A 16,905-nucleotide genomic window follows, 5' to 3' on the forward strand; every position below is an offset into this window, starting at 1 on the left:
ATTACTTATATTTTGAATGGCTTGTAGGAGAAGTTGTGTGGTTCTTTCATTTCTCTCATTTTGTTTCATGAGGGCTTGAGTGGTTCGCTCCAAGAAGCTTCTCAAATCGTTGCTCATCTATTTGATCATAGTGTTGTTTGGTGTAGGATAGCAAGCAAATGCAAGCTTTCTTTTCTAAAGCCCTTTGGCAAGTTTGCATCAACTACTTCTCACATGGTGGCAAAATCACTGCTCTAATACCAATTGTAATGTCCCCTACTGGGACATAACCTAATCTGCCCTAAATTTGTTCAATTAGGGTTTGAATAAAGCTTCGAAATGGAAATTGTTATCTCAATAACATAATGTAGGGCATGCAACCAAGTTAGTATCACAAGATAAATTACACATATAAACCGTTATTGTAAAAATAGAATTCAGATTTACTATTGTAACATCTAAGATGTACATATGGAATTCCCTTCGAAATTCTATCCAATCATCTCATCATCATTATGGAGCACCAATTGGCAAACCATACAGGGCGCCTCAAGCCATTCCACCCAACCAAGGGCCACGGGATGATACCTTCATCTAACCTCCCAAGCCCACTCGAAATGTCTCCACCAGCGTGGCTTCCTATCTACTTGCAATTCTCCATATGTACCATGTCTCCCCTCCAAAATGAGATGACCCAATGGATGAGAATCCTAAAGCGAATTATCATATGCATCACATTATATACACACAAAAATAAAGACATTGTCATCTACATACATACAACAAGGTAGAAGATTATATCAACATTTGTAAGATAAATAATTATCAATGCTAATTATTAGGCCATATAAATATATACACATATCATACCCCAGAATTGGGTACACACGTAGGTTGTTGACTTATTATGTGTGCAACCTGAAATGATACTCTTTATCTACTCAATGCTTAGTACTCTGAAATCTCTTGCTCTTTTTCTCCTTTCCTGGATTGCTTGCTAGATTTTTATACCTCTCTTTTGGTGTTGAATGGTTATGACTGCCCCTCAAGCTGGTGATCGCTAGACAGAGAGGAGTCTTTTAGAAAATCACATGACCTTTCCTAACTGAGCCACCTCCTTGATTACAATTTCTTATTCTAATTAATCCCTTGTCTTTAAGGGAATCGCATGTATTTAGGAACGAATCCTTCAACAATTAATGGTATTGTGGGTGCAATTATTCATAATATCTGAAATTAACGATGGTAGCATGATTGATATTTTTCCCTGTGCTTTTCCCCATTAGTCTATTTGTCTATCAAGGATATCTCAAATTGCTGATAACGTATGTCTTGGTGTTTGAAGTTGTGAAGTCCTAATCAATGAATATGGTTATTATCCTCCTCATGATATGATTGGGATCATGACAATGCATCTACAGTTTCTATTTGAACACCATATAACTATTTTGAATAGAAATCTAAGATGTTAATATATATCTAAAAAGACACGGATATCATCGTGACTCTCTTTCGACAGTCTTACTCGTGCAAATGAGGTGAGTTGTTTGTGGCATCAACAGTTTGGCCACTTTAACTATCGTTACTTGCAACAGCTCGGTCAACAAGACATGGTTTCAAGGTTGCCTTCTATTTGATTTTCTAATGGAGTTTGCTAGGGATCCATTATTGGCAAGCATCATGAGGGGAAGTATGATAAAGGCAAAGCATGGAGAGCTACATAACTATTGGAGTTGGTACATTAAGACTTGGCAGGACCATTTCCATAACCATCATTTAGTAGGGCTAGATATGTCTTGACATTTATTGATGAGTTTTCTGGATCACAAGGGTTTACTTTATCAAACATAAGTCTAAGGTCTATGAGAATTTTCTACCTTTCAAATCATTTGCAGAGAAACAATCTAGGAAGTTCATCAAGATTCTGCAAAGAGATAATTGAGGTGAATATGTTAACAATCAATTTGAACCACTTTGTCCTTCTAAAGGTATCAACATGTAGCACACAAATCCATATAGTCCTCAGCAAAATGGTTTTGAAGAACGCAAGAATGGGTCCTTGGAGGAGATGGCAAATTGTATGATTCACTCCAAATTGTTGGCACTCAATACTGGGTAGAGAACATCGACTGAGCATGTTACATTTAGATTTGAGTTCTTCACAAAGCTATGAAGAGGGTAACTCCTTTTCAAGCTTGGACTAGTCGAAAACCCACAGTTAAGCATTTCAAAGAGTTTGGTTCTCTTGCATGGGCCCACGTTCAAACAAAGAAACGTAAGGCTATGGATCCACAAAGGAAGCCTTGCACATTTGTTGGGTATCCAAATGATGCCAAAGGATATAGACTTCTCCATCCAAACACTCTTGAGTTGTTCATTGAGAGGAGTGTCCAATTTGAGAGGAGCTCTTCTAGTTCTTCTCTTACCACTTCTCCATCTAGCATCACATTGAAGGCATTGCATCATGGTGACAATTCTTCAGAGGATCTCAATCCTCCTAATTTTGATGAGTCTTCTTCCTCCACTTTAGAAGGAGACAGTTATGGGCTCGACAAACATTGGATTCACTTAGTGATTGGGTTGGTGATCCTACAGATACTAGAAGAACAATGTCACAATTTTAGAAGGCTCCACATATCTTCTTTGCTTCAAATCCTAATCCACGATCCTTTGGAGAAGCTTCAAGCATTCCTAAGTGGGATGCTACAATGCAAGAAGAGTTCAATTCCTTGGAAAAGAATCACACATGGGATTTTGTCCCTCTTCCCAAGGGAAGGAAACTTGTTCAATGCAAGTGGACCTATCGAACAAAATTTGCAGCAAATGGGTTGATTTATAAGCATAAGGCTTGCTTGGTAGCAAAAGGATTCTCCCAGGTTCCCAAGATTGACTACTTTGAGACTTTTGCACAAATTACTAAGATGAATTCCATCCGAATTTTCCTTTCTATAGCTACAACCCATCGCTGAAAAGTTCATCAAATGGATGTGGCAACTACCTTTCTCCATGGTGACCTTCAGGAGGAAATCTACATGGAGCAGCTACAGGGGTTTATTCAAGATCCCTCACTTGTGTGTCAACTTCGATAGTCTCTATGTGGCTTCAAACAAGCTCCTCGAGCTTGGTATGCCAAGATGCATTCATTCCTTTTAACAATTGGTTTCACTCGATGCCATTCTAATCTAAATGTATACGTTCTAGAGAAGGATGACACTCACAATTCTGGTTCTCTATGTTGATGACTTGTTGGTCAGAGGGAGTCACTCATCCACCATCAAAGCAATCAAAATTGCTCTACATGATAGATTTTTGATGTCAAACTTGGGTCTTTTGCATTACTTCTTACGGATTGGGATCACTAAGTCATCTTCAAGTATGTTCCTTGGACAACCCAAGTATACACTTGATATGCTCTCTAGATTTCGCATGGCTAACTATAAACTTGCACTGACTCCATTTTCGTCAGGAATCAAACTTGAGGCTAAGTGCTCTTCAACCTTGGTTGATGGCACTTTATACTGACCGCTTGTTGGGAGTCTCATCTAGTTGACTCATACAAGACCCAACATTTCATATGTTGTGGGCATGGTCTCTTGATTCATGCAAGAGCCATATGAGTTGCATTGAAAAGAAACTAAGCAATTACTCCACTACATTCAAGGTATTCCCAAATATGGAATTCAATATGCAACATGCATGGAATTGATTTGGTGCGATATACAGACTCATATTGGGTGAGTGATTCTCAAGATTGCAAGTCTGCTTTAGGGTATTGCTTCTCACGTGGTTCGGGTCAAGTTTGTTGGTTGAGCAAGAAGTAGTCTACAATTGCTCTTTCATTGAAAAAGGTTGAATATCACAAGGCAGTTAATGCCTCCATTGAGGTTATTTGGCTTTAGAATATTCTCACTAAGTTCAATAGTTTGGTCTAAAAGCCTACAATCATCTTTTGTCATGAATTGATAATCAAAGTGCTATACAAATCTCAAGAAATCCAATTCATCACTAGAGAACAAAACACATTGAGATACATATGCACTACATGTGGAAGTTGATTCAAGAAGGAATCACTAATCTTAAGTATTGTTCTACATCGGAACAGACCGCAAACACTTCACCAAACCCTTCATAGAAAGCAAGTTCCTTCATTTGCGAACTTTGCTTGAGGTGCCACAGGTGTCTACTTCAAAAGGGGCTACTTAGTCCTTCATTCTCTCTCTCCCTCTACTTTGGGGGGCATCTTCTCTCTCTATTTAGAGGGGCTATTCCTCTTATGGGGGAGCTTCTTTTGAGGGATCCCTATGTACATGTGTACCTAACATGGCCTCATTTGACGAGACCCATCTTTTCACCCACCTAAGCTACGCTTAAGGGGAGTGTTAGTGCATATTTTTTATTTTCCTTATATTAGGGAATATTTCTTTTCCTACACATTATTTAAGATTTCTTAGGTTATTAGGAGTGGTTAATATGAGTACATGTGGCGAAATACTTCAAATGCATGTGTCACTCTCTCCCACACATGGGTAGTTCAGTTGCATACCCTCTTTTGGCTTGTTGTGCCACCTCTCATAACCACTATTCTGTCATTACCTAAGTAGGTAATAGGGTAATTAGGATTCTCACCCTCTTTTGGCTTTATGTGCCACCTTTCCTAACCCCTTTTTTGTCTTCATGTAAGGAGGTTATACCACATGTTTTGGCATTTACCAAGTAGGTAAAACCTCCCACTTTTTATGGCTCTCGGAGTAGGAGTTAATACACCTCTTGGATGTATATACCCTTAATTTGCTATAAATTCAACACTCTCCTCTCACCTTCACTAGTTTCATGATAGCTCGATGAGAGTATTGAGAGTCTTCTACAATTTCTTTTGCCTTGTCTCTATTTTTCTCTTATTTCAAATTTCTCTTCATTTGGATATTTTAAAATTCAATCAACTATTCCTTGGAGTTAAATGTGATCTATGACCGACATCAAATCCTAGCTCAGTTCTCCCTTCTCGCAGAATCTAACACAATGATCTAATCTTTGTTTTGGATGTTGGCTATCATGCTATATCTTCCCATTTTTTTGAACAGTGTAATGTCCCACCCTCTCTGGGACACTAAATATTTGAACGGTAGAAGTAGAACCCCTGCTTGTTCTTTAATTAAATTAATAATACTATATGTCTTTTGAGTGTGATCTTTCAAAGCTAGACATAAGTTGCAGAAGGTGAGTTTTTTTGTGTTTGAAGTTTTGATAGATAAATGCTTCCTACTTAATAACAAGGAATAAACTGAAATCTGATTTGAAAGTCACATTCAACTTAATATTCTTATCAGATTTCTAATGAACTTGAGCATACAAATCTTTAGATATGAGTGATATTACCAAGTCAATGAAGTCTTTAAGACCACTTCCAACATACCCGGTAGTTTGAGTGGGGTTACAAATTGGACTTTGAAGGTAGCACACACCTGAGGAGCATACTCAGAAAACGTTACATGGAGATTAGAAATCTGCTCCCTCTCTTCCCAAACTGCTGTCACAAGTCTGCTGAAGGAGTAGTGTAGGAGTGCAAAGACTGCAGTCACCCCTTGAGTTAGGGTTGTTTATGATCTTCAAATTCTTTAGACAGTACAAACTGATGTAGGACTGTTTTTTATGTGTTTTGATATCCCTTTATGCTGCTGCAACCCTTCAAAACATATCTGCTGTGCTGGAATGATTGTGTGACAGGAGTAGACTGATTGGAAGGGGGTTTGTGATTGTATTACCCTTTGAAAGTGATCAAGAGGAGGTCGGCTGGCCAGGCAACCACCTCACAACAGCAGTTGTCAACAACTTCTTTGCTGGCCCAAAAACTTCTCAAATCACTGCCAAATCTTCACACAACTCTTTCTCACATACTGCCCATAAATCCATGTGCAAAGATGATTCCAAAACGTAGAACAAACCTTCCAAAGCAAGAAAATACGGCCACTCACACTAGCAAGTAGGTGCCTCCAGATTTTGTAAACCAAACTTGTTTTCTTGAAGCTCAATGGAAACCCCTGATATGGAGTTCCTCCTCACACCCTTGGCTGGTTTCTCATAGTCGCAGATGTGCAACAACAATGGAGATTTCTGTCCCCATAGTCTACAAAAACCCTAAGGTTCACAAGCTCCTCAAGGGAGGCGAGAGAGAAAGAGTAATATCCAACATAATGATCTTCCTCAAAGATTTGCCTTTTTATGAGTCTTCAAAACTACACCCTAATTAGGGCTAAACCATAGCACCTCAATCAGATTTAATGATTTAAATATTGATTACTTTTTCACTATTTATTATAATGTTTTTTGATCTTTGTTTTGAACTTTCATTAGTTTGTACATATTGTATGCTTGTAATTATTTTATTCATTTATTTTAATTTAAAATTGTATAATTACTTCTAACAACAAAATCAAATTGCAAGAATGGCCACTAGTTCAAATTCAGTGGGTGTAAAAGCAAACAAAAAATTTAAAACTGATAAAGGATCTCCTCTATGGAAACATACTACCATGCTTGAACAACTTCCACGAGGTGAGGGATACCTTTGGAATTGTAATGTGTAAAACCAACTTAGAGAGTTTGTATTATCAAGGGAGACTTCACTTTTGCGGCATAAGTGGTAAAGGGATTAGAGTATGTGTAGGGTCAAATAACAAGCAATTGGCAAATGAAAAAAATTATGGCATACATTAGAGAACAAGAAGAAGATGATGTTGCAGTTGAAAGAGCAAAACTAAGATTTCATCCTTTAGCAAAGAGAAAATCAATCACTTTACCTACAGATTCTCAATCATTAATGCCCTCCCAACATCCTTGCTTGGACACACCTTCTATCCAAGTAGGAGATCCCATTCCTTCCCACGAAATAGGCCCATTGGACAAGGCATTTAAAAATGAAGCAAGAGACATTGAAGAGGAAAAAGTTGCATGTTGCATTTAGGCCAATGGTCTTCCTTTTAAATTGGTGATCACTATATTTGTAAGAAATGGTGGCAGCAATGAATACTGCACCTTCTAGTTTCACAAGTCCTAGGTATCATAGGGTGCGCACCACCTTATTGGAAAGGGAAAATAAATTTGTAGAGACATTACTCAAACTAAAGAGGGTTTCTTCAATTGAAATGAGAGTTTCAATTGTTCTGATGGATGGAAAGATAGCAAAAAACATCCTTTAATAAATGTTATTGCGGTGTCCCCCAAAGGGGTAATGTTTTTGTAGGCAGTTGATTGTGAGGGGCAAATCAAAGATGCAAAATTCATTTCTAGAATCCTCATTGAGTCCATAGAGAAGGTGGATCCTGAAAATGTTGTCCAAATCATTACAACCAATGCGAAAAATTGTACGGTTGCAGGTGCTTTGATTGAGGAAAGATATGACCACATTTTTTGGACACCATGCATCGTACACTCCCTTAACTTGGTGATGCAAGCAATTGGCAGTCAAATAGAGTGGGTGAAAGATAAATACCAATAGGGTGAGAAGAACCAAATGTTTGTGAAAAAACACCATTTGTCACGAGGCATTTTTAGGACTTTCTCAAGGTTGGAATTGTTGAAGGTAAAATTAATTTAATTATTTAATTTTTTTTTAATTTTTTTTTAATTTTATTTATGCCATGATTAATATGTTTATGATATTTTTTAATGTGTTACATATTTTTTACATGATCCTAGGTTGCTAAACCGATTTGCATCACACACGATTGTTTTGAGACGACTTGTGAAGGTACGAGAGGCATTGAGTCCCATGGTTATTAGCAACCAGTAGAGTGTTTGGAGGCAATCAAATTTAGAGAGGGCCCAAAAGGTCAAGTCATTGATCCTAGATGACAATTGGTGGGCTTGTGTGGAATATATCTTGAATTTCACTGAACCTGTCATGAGTATAATCAAGTTTCCTGATACAAATCAGCCATGTTTTGGGGAAACCTATGATGATATGGACTCCATTATAGAAAAAATAAAGGGCACAATAGCACGAAAAAAAGAATGACCCTAAAAGAAACATTTTTCCTAAATGTGGAAAAAATCATTCATCATCATTGGAACAAGACAAACACACCATTGAACCTCCTTGCATATACATTATCTCCCAAATACTATAGCTCTCAGATACAAGCAGGCATTCAAAAGACTCTTCTCAAAGCCGAAAGTGGTGGAACATGTTAGGAAAGAGTTTGGCTTGGTCATCTCAAGACAAGATCAGTCCTTGTCAAGGCCAATACACTGTAAATGCTTGTACATGGTGGTACTTGCATGGGTAAGATTTTATCACAAGTTTTTTTTTTTTTTGACATTTGTATTGTAGACTTCAGTACTTAGCATTCTTTAATTTATTTTGCATTTTTTATTTTTAAGATGTGTTGGTTTTCTCTCCAATTTCAACAAGTTGCAAGTTCTTTCGTTGAACAGAATTGAAGTACATATTCCTTTATCCACTCAGTGAAGCGTAACCGGTTGGCTGCAAAAAAAGCATAAGACTTTGTTTATGTTCCTTCCAATTTGCATCTTCTATCAAATAAACAAGAACACTAAAAGGATGGATCAACGAAGCATTGAGATACAGCCCCTAAGTGTGTCAACTTGGATGCATCTATTCAAGAGCTTGCTAGAGTCACTATAAAAGATGCTGCTGAGACACTTACACATGATGCACCTAGAGGGAGTGGCACTGCATTTACTTATGGTTCAAATGATATTGAACTTGAAGCAAACAATGATGATCTAGATCCTTTTGATGATTGATTAAGACTGAAGACAATTATTATTTTTTATTGTCAATTTTTTAATTGTAATGATACATTCATTTGAATTTTGATCCTAGACATATATGATATATATTATATGGCATATGATATAATATTGAAATTCTGGACTATCAATTGGCATTTGATATTTATCTTTATCGCTACCATTTTGGCATTAGGCATTGATCAATGACTATAATACTATCAAATGTATTTAGTTTTACAGTTTTGTATATTTCTTTAAATTTTTGTGTGCACCTGTGTGTGCATGTGCATGTGTGTGTACCTGTGCCTGTGTATGTGCGTGTGCAATGTGTATACAAACACCGTACCCGAGGGAAAAAACTTGTCGTACTGGCAACTTAAATTTCAATAGTGTAATACAGAACTTGTTAGCAGCCAAGGATGATGATTCTTATTCAATGACACATTCCCATCTAGAACTCAGCAGAACATTGCAATGGAAGGGTGTATACCTTCATCCCACTCACTGCTGGTGAGTGAGACCAACCAGAAATGGTTCCAACAGGCCTTCCTAGTAATGAGTAATTTTGAATTTTCATTGAGTAATTTTGAAAGTTTTCGAGTGTTTTAAGTTTGTAACAGACTTTCATTTGTTAGCTATATCTTGTTTCTACATCTCTAAAATTGTCTCAAAAAGTATATGGGATGTAGAGACCCATACCTGCTTTATTTCCTCTCTGCCTTCTTTTGACGTTCTAATATTCATCCTTTCTTCTTCATGTTTAAAAACTCCTTCACTAAACTGCCAAGTGAATGGCACGCTCTACACCTTAAGGGGATATTTTCTCAGTCCATCTCCTCTAGTCTTCCCCTAGTTTCTGATTTGATAAAGACAATCTAAAAAAGGACTTGTAAATATCAATGAGCACACAAAAGTCTAGCAAAGGCTCAGAGGTTTTATTGAGAAAGCCCTTACAAAACTTCCAAGTAAATGGCACACTCTGCACCTGAAGGGCATATTTTCTTAATCTATCTCCTTTAATCTTTCTTTAATTTTTCCTTTAATCAACAAAGAATGTAGGAAAGGTTTTGTAAAAATCAATGAGCACACAAAGTCTAGTAGAGACAGAGTTCTATGAATTTGGCTAAAAACTTTGAACACAAATGATCTCTCAAGCTGCTACCTATTTAATTAAATATTTTGGGTTTCCAAAGCAAAGCCCATATAATGAAATCTGAAAAAAGGTACTCCAGACAATCTCTCTTTTTGGGGGGCTATCACCAGCCTCATTCCAATAAACCCTGCCCTCCCCATGAGCCATGGACCACCCTAAAATACTTCTCAAGTATTAGCAGAATCAAAGATAACCAGAAAAAAGCCTTGAGAGATTCTGGATTGATCTTTCCTTGCTGGCTGACAGAACATCCCAACTGTGGGCAAGCAATTTCTCTAAATCTGCAGTAAGCAGCCAAAATCATGTGAATTTGCAGAACTAAATTTCCAAATCCTAGTCCACTAGGTTGATAACTGAAATTTACTCTGCAGATGGAATGATAGATTGTAATGAAAATATAAAGACACCAAGAATAAGATAAAGTAAACATATATCTAAAGAGCATTAAACTTGTCCAGAAAGGTGAAAAAAAACAAGCAAAACAATTGAAAGATAAATAATTTATACATTATTCTTCTTCACGCATTAAATGTAAACCTATGTAATATGTGTAAATTGCATACAACAAAATATTTAGTATACAAACCGTATAATATATTTTAGCCATATCAAACTGACTGGCACTATTTATATGGGACATAACCTTATGATAATATTTATAACTATTCTATCACCACTCCATAATATGTTCTAACATAATTTGACCTTTCTTCCCCTAAGACAAAACGAGCGTTTAACCAATAGTCTCCTGTTAAAGTTGTTTATGGTGCTTTTTTGGGGTTGACAAAGTCTCCTTATTACACAATTATAAAGGCTGAACAAGCATGTGAAAGCTGACTGAACATTAAAATCAATTCATTTTCATACGATTTTCCAGATTTAATAAAACTGATTTTTTACAAGCCAAAGAGAAGAAAAATGAACATCAATTTGCTCAATAAACAAGGAAGAATTATATCAAAGAACAACAAAAAACACGAACATGTCTGTGTTTTGTGAAATGTTTATTAGGTACCTACCAAACATATGATAGCTCAGAAAAAGTCAAACTGATAATGACTTCATGATGAACTAGTACATGTTGAAAATACTTGTTGAAAATATAACCTAGTGTGAATGGATAAATTTCTTGACTTGAAAAGGCAGACAGCCTAAAAGCAGACACCATAAAACTTGCGAAATAGGCAATATGACCTGATATCACGGATAATTAATTTGGTTGAAAAATGTAAAAACCTTAAATGATCGACATAACAATTATTTGCCACAAATTTGAATAGAAGTAAATTACTAACCTTTGTACTGCCTGTGGAATTGATATACATGTAAACTGGCTTATCAGAATCCTCTTCTCGCAGATATATTAATTCTCCTAAAATTAATTCAAACACACTCCAATAAAGTGGCCATCCCAAATAGATTATTCTTTTACTCAAAAAATAGGATGCTAGATCTGGAGGTGGAGAACGCCGTGGACTTTCTCTTTCAAAAGGAATAACCTGAAACAATACTTAAATTTTGTTATGAAATCTACCGCAATAACCAATATGAATGAAGCACTATAAAATTAATAACATATTGCATGAAACCAAAAGTGATAGAAACAGAATATGCCCAACAAACACATCTCTAATTGTAAAAATATTTTGACAATGTGAATTGTGTAAGACACATTTAGTAATACTGCCAATGTCTAGCTATTATAGTTCAAATCATTCACTTTTCTCACAAGAAAAATGGTCAGATTATTTGTAAATCGAGTTTGACATGTATTAACTGGAAAAAGGATAAGCTTGTTGATAATTAGTAATTACATACCCAGCTGGAATTTGATTTGAGTGGCAATCAAAGTATAATTAGATCAACTTGACGAAAACATTAACTACCGTAGAAGAAGATAATCAAAGCATTTCACAATTGCACTAAAAGCTAGCATTTGAAGACCACTGTACTTTGATAGATATTGGCTGTGCTAACAGGAATTGCATATAAATCTTCTGTTGCAAGTAAAAAAATAAATGGAGCTCATATGGTTCATGCTATACTGGATGATGGAGGGCATAGTGCATGCAACAAAAATGGCAAAAGGTGCTTATGTGTCTAGAATAATTTAAAACGAGAAACCATAAAATCGGTGAGATAATTGATACAAAATTAATGTGTCAAAGCCTCAAAGAAAGGTTTTACTACTTGTTCAAACTACAAATAATACAAAATAAAGGACTCCTGACTTCAATAGTACCTGCATATAAATCACTTAAGTCAATAATTAAATCTAATATATTACATTTGCAAAACACAGTGAAGACAAGAGCCCCCATACATTATTTGAGATAGCATCACATAGTTTGGACTCCAAACAGTTGTCTTCTAGTATCGCGTAATATAACTAATACGATGGCCTTATCTCAATTCAATTTCAGAAAACGATATAACAAGAGCTAGATCAGCAAGAATCCACAATAAATAGCCCATAAGTTAATTCAACACACTTTCAACAGTTGTCAAGGACATATATAACCCTTGCCAAAACCCACAATCAATCACCATCAGGCATAGGTAAACTCAACAGAAACAGTCATCCAGGACATGTGTAAGCCTTGCTGAAGCCCACAATCAAGCATCACCATGGCATAGGTAATGTCAACAGAAACACACAATCAATTATTCATCAGAGACATCAGTCAGCTCGACTGAACCCTCCAATCAATCATAGTGTGTGAGTAAAGAAGTCTATGGGTATAATTTTCAATCCGTTATAGGTACCAGTAAGTGCATTAGCTTTCATAAGGGTGATGCTCTCTCGAGAATATTTATTCTACACAAATTCTAACAAATATTTCCATATGTTTCCTTGTGTTTTTATATTAAACATATTTTTTGGCTACTTCATGTTTTGGCTCTAAATGCATTATCCACAAGCAAGTTCAAATTAAGAGGTCTTGTGATTGGGTACAAGTTGCACCTATTTGTTTATGTAATAGAAAGAAAGAAGGAAACTATATTAATGTCCACAAATGATCAAAAGCAGGTCAATGAGACTCAAAAAATACTTTATGTTTAAATAGGGAAGTGCAAGGGTAAAGGGACCCTAGATTACAAAAACAGTAACCAAGTACGAAGCACTAAAGGAACATTAGAATCAGTTATTAGAGAAAAACAAGAATGATTAAACATCAAATTATAAGAACTAACTTAAATACTCAGTGAAGGAAGGACCCCTCGAGGAAGCATGGAGCTCAGGAAGAAGAAAGTAAAAAATTATGACTAGTGAGGTTAAGATGAAAGCAGGAAATCATGCAAGAGACCAATGATGTCATATGTAACAGTGCACAAGCCAAAAAAAAAAAGGAATTGTCCTCAACTATCACCACAAAGGGCAATGCAAGATTTAACATTACTCATAGGGTAATGTTCAAGGCTGTCAAGTCCATGCCTGCCAAAAAATCGTAGGAGAAAATCAAGTGCTCCCTCTACAACCTCCCTTAACATCCACGGCTACTCAACTTCTGGTAATAAGGAAACCCCTAGCAATCAACACCTACCTTTGTGACTAATCCATATGGATCAGAAAAACAGAACTGCTGCATCAGTCAAACAGTTATTGGCCAGCTGCAAGGCTCAAAACAAAATATTTCTTGTATGGTGATGAAACCGCCAGTTTACATAGGTGTCAAGTACAAAATCACCGATTAAGGCAGGTGAAACTGCCAAATTATGCAATAAAAAAATGCCTGTAAGGAAAACACTAGCAAATGCAGGTGGTAGTTGTGAACTCGACAAAAAGAAAAGAAAACCATTGGCCTGCTTGAAGCAGTAATTTCACCACAAGAATTCATAAAGGTTGAGTGACAGTAAAACAATTGTCTCTTTATAGTTTGCATTGTAAGAGAAGAAAAAGTTAAGTTAGTAAGAACAGGATTATGAGGACATGAGTGCTATGACTGAAGTGTGGAATTGATTTTAGAAAGAATTGTTGAGCAGAAAGTAACTGTAGAGAGCGCAGCACTAGGTGTGGTATTTGTTTTGTTCATGCTCTTTGTATCTAATCATAGGGAAACTAATAAAGCAAACTTGATTCTTCCAGCCGGGTTTCCTCACATTTGGGTTTGGTATAGAAACTTTGCATGTGTTTATTATTAAATTAGTTTACCTTTGTTCATGTTCATAATGCCTACAACGGTTTGTTAGCATTGCATAGGCATAGTTTGCCTTGTGCTCTAGAACGCATATGATTGTAGGTGGCTGTACATGGGTTGTAGTTTTCTGTGACAAGGTTCCTCATTTGTAGGAATTTCAGTTTAATTTTTTAGTTTGTATAATAAGCCTCCATGCATTGTATTGAGTATGGCTCAACTTTATAATATTTACACATGATTGTAGGTGGTTGTTCATAGGTTGTAGTTTTCTGTGACATAGTTTCTCATTTGTAGTTATTTCAGTTTAATTTTTTAGTTTATCTAATAAGCCTCCATACATTGTATTGAGTACAGCTCAAGTTTATAATATTTATAAGGTATCCAAGACAAATCTTGTGAGTCTGGATAATTAACAAAGCATTCATGTTTGTATTGCCTGAAGGTGACTGAATTTTTTTATGATATACCTGAAACTAGTCCAAAGCAGAAGCATCTGGTGAGAGAAGAAAGAGGGACAAGCTGTATGATCATTGTGCAGAAAATAGACAAAAGTCATAGCCTAGTCTATTGCAGTGAAAAGGAGATCATCCATGGCCCAAAGTACACCAAAGGAGAGACTGTGGAGACTAAAATTTGGTCCACAAATAAAAGAACTCTGATTTGTTTGTGTTTTCACATGTAGGGTGTGTGAGAGAAATGTGTGGTGTGTGGCCTGAGGCATGGTTTATCAGGCTCTCCCACAAATTCCCTTGCGGTAAAATCAATATTCCCAGGTCCCCCCTATACTCACCATATTTCCACAGGCACTTGCTACCAAAGGAGTATAGATTTTTTAGTCATATCAAAACCCAGAAAATCTTATGGGAATGAAAGAGCTGTCATGAAGGATTCTGTGTCTCTGAGATTGCTCCATGTGGACACAGTTAAGGAAGATCTACCGCACCACAATAAGAGAGATTGTGCTGTGAGATAGAAAAAGTGGCTTTAAGCACAGAGTGCAGGATACAGGTCCTTTATGTTTTAATACAGAGTATGTTTCTAAAAATGGCCTTCATAAGGATATTGGGCAATATTTTTGGTTTACACTTTAATTTTATAAAGTTTACTGTTTATTTAAAATAGTTCTAAACTATATAAAATTGTTAAATATTTACCATAAGTTTACCCAAGAGAGGATTAATTCTGTAACTTGTGAACGGATTTGTCTATTTCCCTGTGAATTTGTTTTGCTCTAGCATTGCCAAGTGTTCCATTTTAACTTTTTCCATAACTTTGATGAAAAGATATCATTAATTTAATATCTTTCAGACTGTGAGGAATTTAATCCTGAAATCTTGCCCTATTGTGTGTTGTGGGATCTAAAACATCCCTATGAATTGGTTTTATCTGAGTACCAAACAGTCTTCCAATTTAATTGCTTCTGTAAATCTGAAGTCTATTGTAGTGTCCTGAAAAAGAAGGAATCAAGACATTGCTTTTGCCTGAATCTCACAAGCTAACTGGAAAGAATTATAGCCTATGGAGTCGTAAGATACTCACCATTTGTGAGTATCATGGCCTTGATCAGATTGTGTTGCAGGAAGAAAGACCTGAAGATGATCCAAAGGTCAATGACAAAAGGCATAATGGAGCTTTTATGCTTCTGAAGTTGTCTGTTATAGATGTACTAATTCCACAAGTTTGAATTGTCATTAATGCAGCTACACTTGGACAGAATCTCATAGCTAATATCAGGCATTACAAGTCACAACAGCTATGTATTTCAAAACTATTTTCTCTTCCACATAGTTGCAAGAAGTAGGATCTGTTTTTTACTACTTTACATTTGAAAGATCTCAATGATCAACTGGAAGTGTAATGTCCCCTACTTGATCTATTTCAATATACTAAAATTGATTGATATTCTTCAATTAGTTATTAACAAGTTCTTATTTATTTTCCTCATTAGATGATTAATTTCATTATTAATAGTTTTTAATATAGATATCAGACCCTGCTACCACTTCAGTTTTAAGGGAGAAGGGTCTATGTATGTTACCAAAGCGCTTAGAGACCAAATACAATAGGTTCCCTCAAAGTTTACAGATCCAAGCCCTTACCTATCTTGGGTCTATAGTTATACCCTCAAGGCTTATGGGTCGCTGATCCCCACCCTATCTTGGGACTTAACATATCGCTTGGATTTAGACTGCCCCTCTTTGGAACATCTCATTCCCATCTTCTTAAATACTGACAGTAATAACATGATTTAGACTATAAGTATACTAATTTCTTATGTATTATGAATATATATGAAATTAAGTATGACTGTCATACATATTGCAGTCCATATTAATATTACTATTAATTCTGCATAAGAACATTATCAGGTTTCATATATTAAGCATACATACTCAGCTCATCCCCATGCATACCACCAAGAACAAAGATGTTAGTGCTTGTAACTTAATAACAGTTCTGATCTTATCAATCCATGGTGATGTTACTAGATGCTTTGATTCCTTTCCTTTATATCTCTCAATGTGAGGGAGAGGTCACACCTCTTCATCATGCATGCCCTTTGGCAAGGGACACACCTTTTCACCATTAGCACCCTTTGAAAGAGTGCAACTCTTCATTATTTCCACCTTTTGAAAGGGACACAACCTTTCATAATCAGATCTGCATTTCTTGTTTAAATCAGATATGCACTTCTGATTTTCAAATTGTCCCCCTCTCAAATGATGTTCTCTTCTCCCTTTTATATCTCATTGTTGAGGGAGTCGCAACTTTTCCTTCCATGTCTTTTGACCATTCATTAACTTAATTATATTCTTTTATAGTTTAATTTTATTTTATTTTTTTTATTCTTTTGTATTTTAATTTTATTATTATTATTAT

General features: G+C 36.0%; 1 protein-coding gene across 9 annotated transcripts in view; it reads right to left on the bottom strand.

Annotated features, from left to right (window-relative positions):
* The window catches only part of LOC131034796 (ATP-dependent Clp protease proteolytic subunit-related protein 4, chloroplastic), a 93,253-nt gene that overhangs the window by 53,270 nt on the left and 23,078 nt on the right, over positions 1–16,905 (bottom strand). For all 9 annotated transcript variants that reach the window (XR_009103838.2, XR_009103834.2, XR_009103835.2 and 6 more), the window contains exon 2: positions 11,182–11,385. Coding sequence is in view for 1 of the 9 variants with exons in the window: in XM_057966396.2 (XP_057822379.1) it covers positions 11,182–11,385 (204 nt within the window). In the remaining 8 variants the exon portion in view is untranslated. The remainder of the gene's footprint in view (positions 1–11,181; positions 11,386–16,905) is intronic.

The sequence above is a fragment of the Cryptomeria japonica genome, chromosome 3, assembly GCF_030272615.1.
Source record: "Cryptomeria japonica chromosome 3, Sugi_1.0, whole genome shotgun sequence".
NCBI classification, from domain to species: domain Eukaryota; kingdom Viridiplantae; phylum Streptophyta; class Pinopsida; order Cupressales; family Cupressaceae; genus Cryptomeria; species Cryptomeria japonica.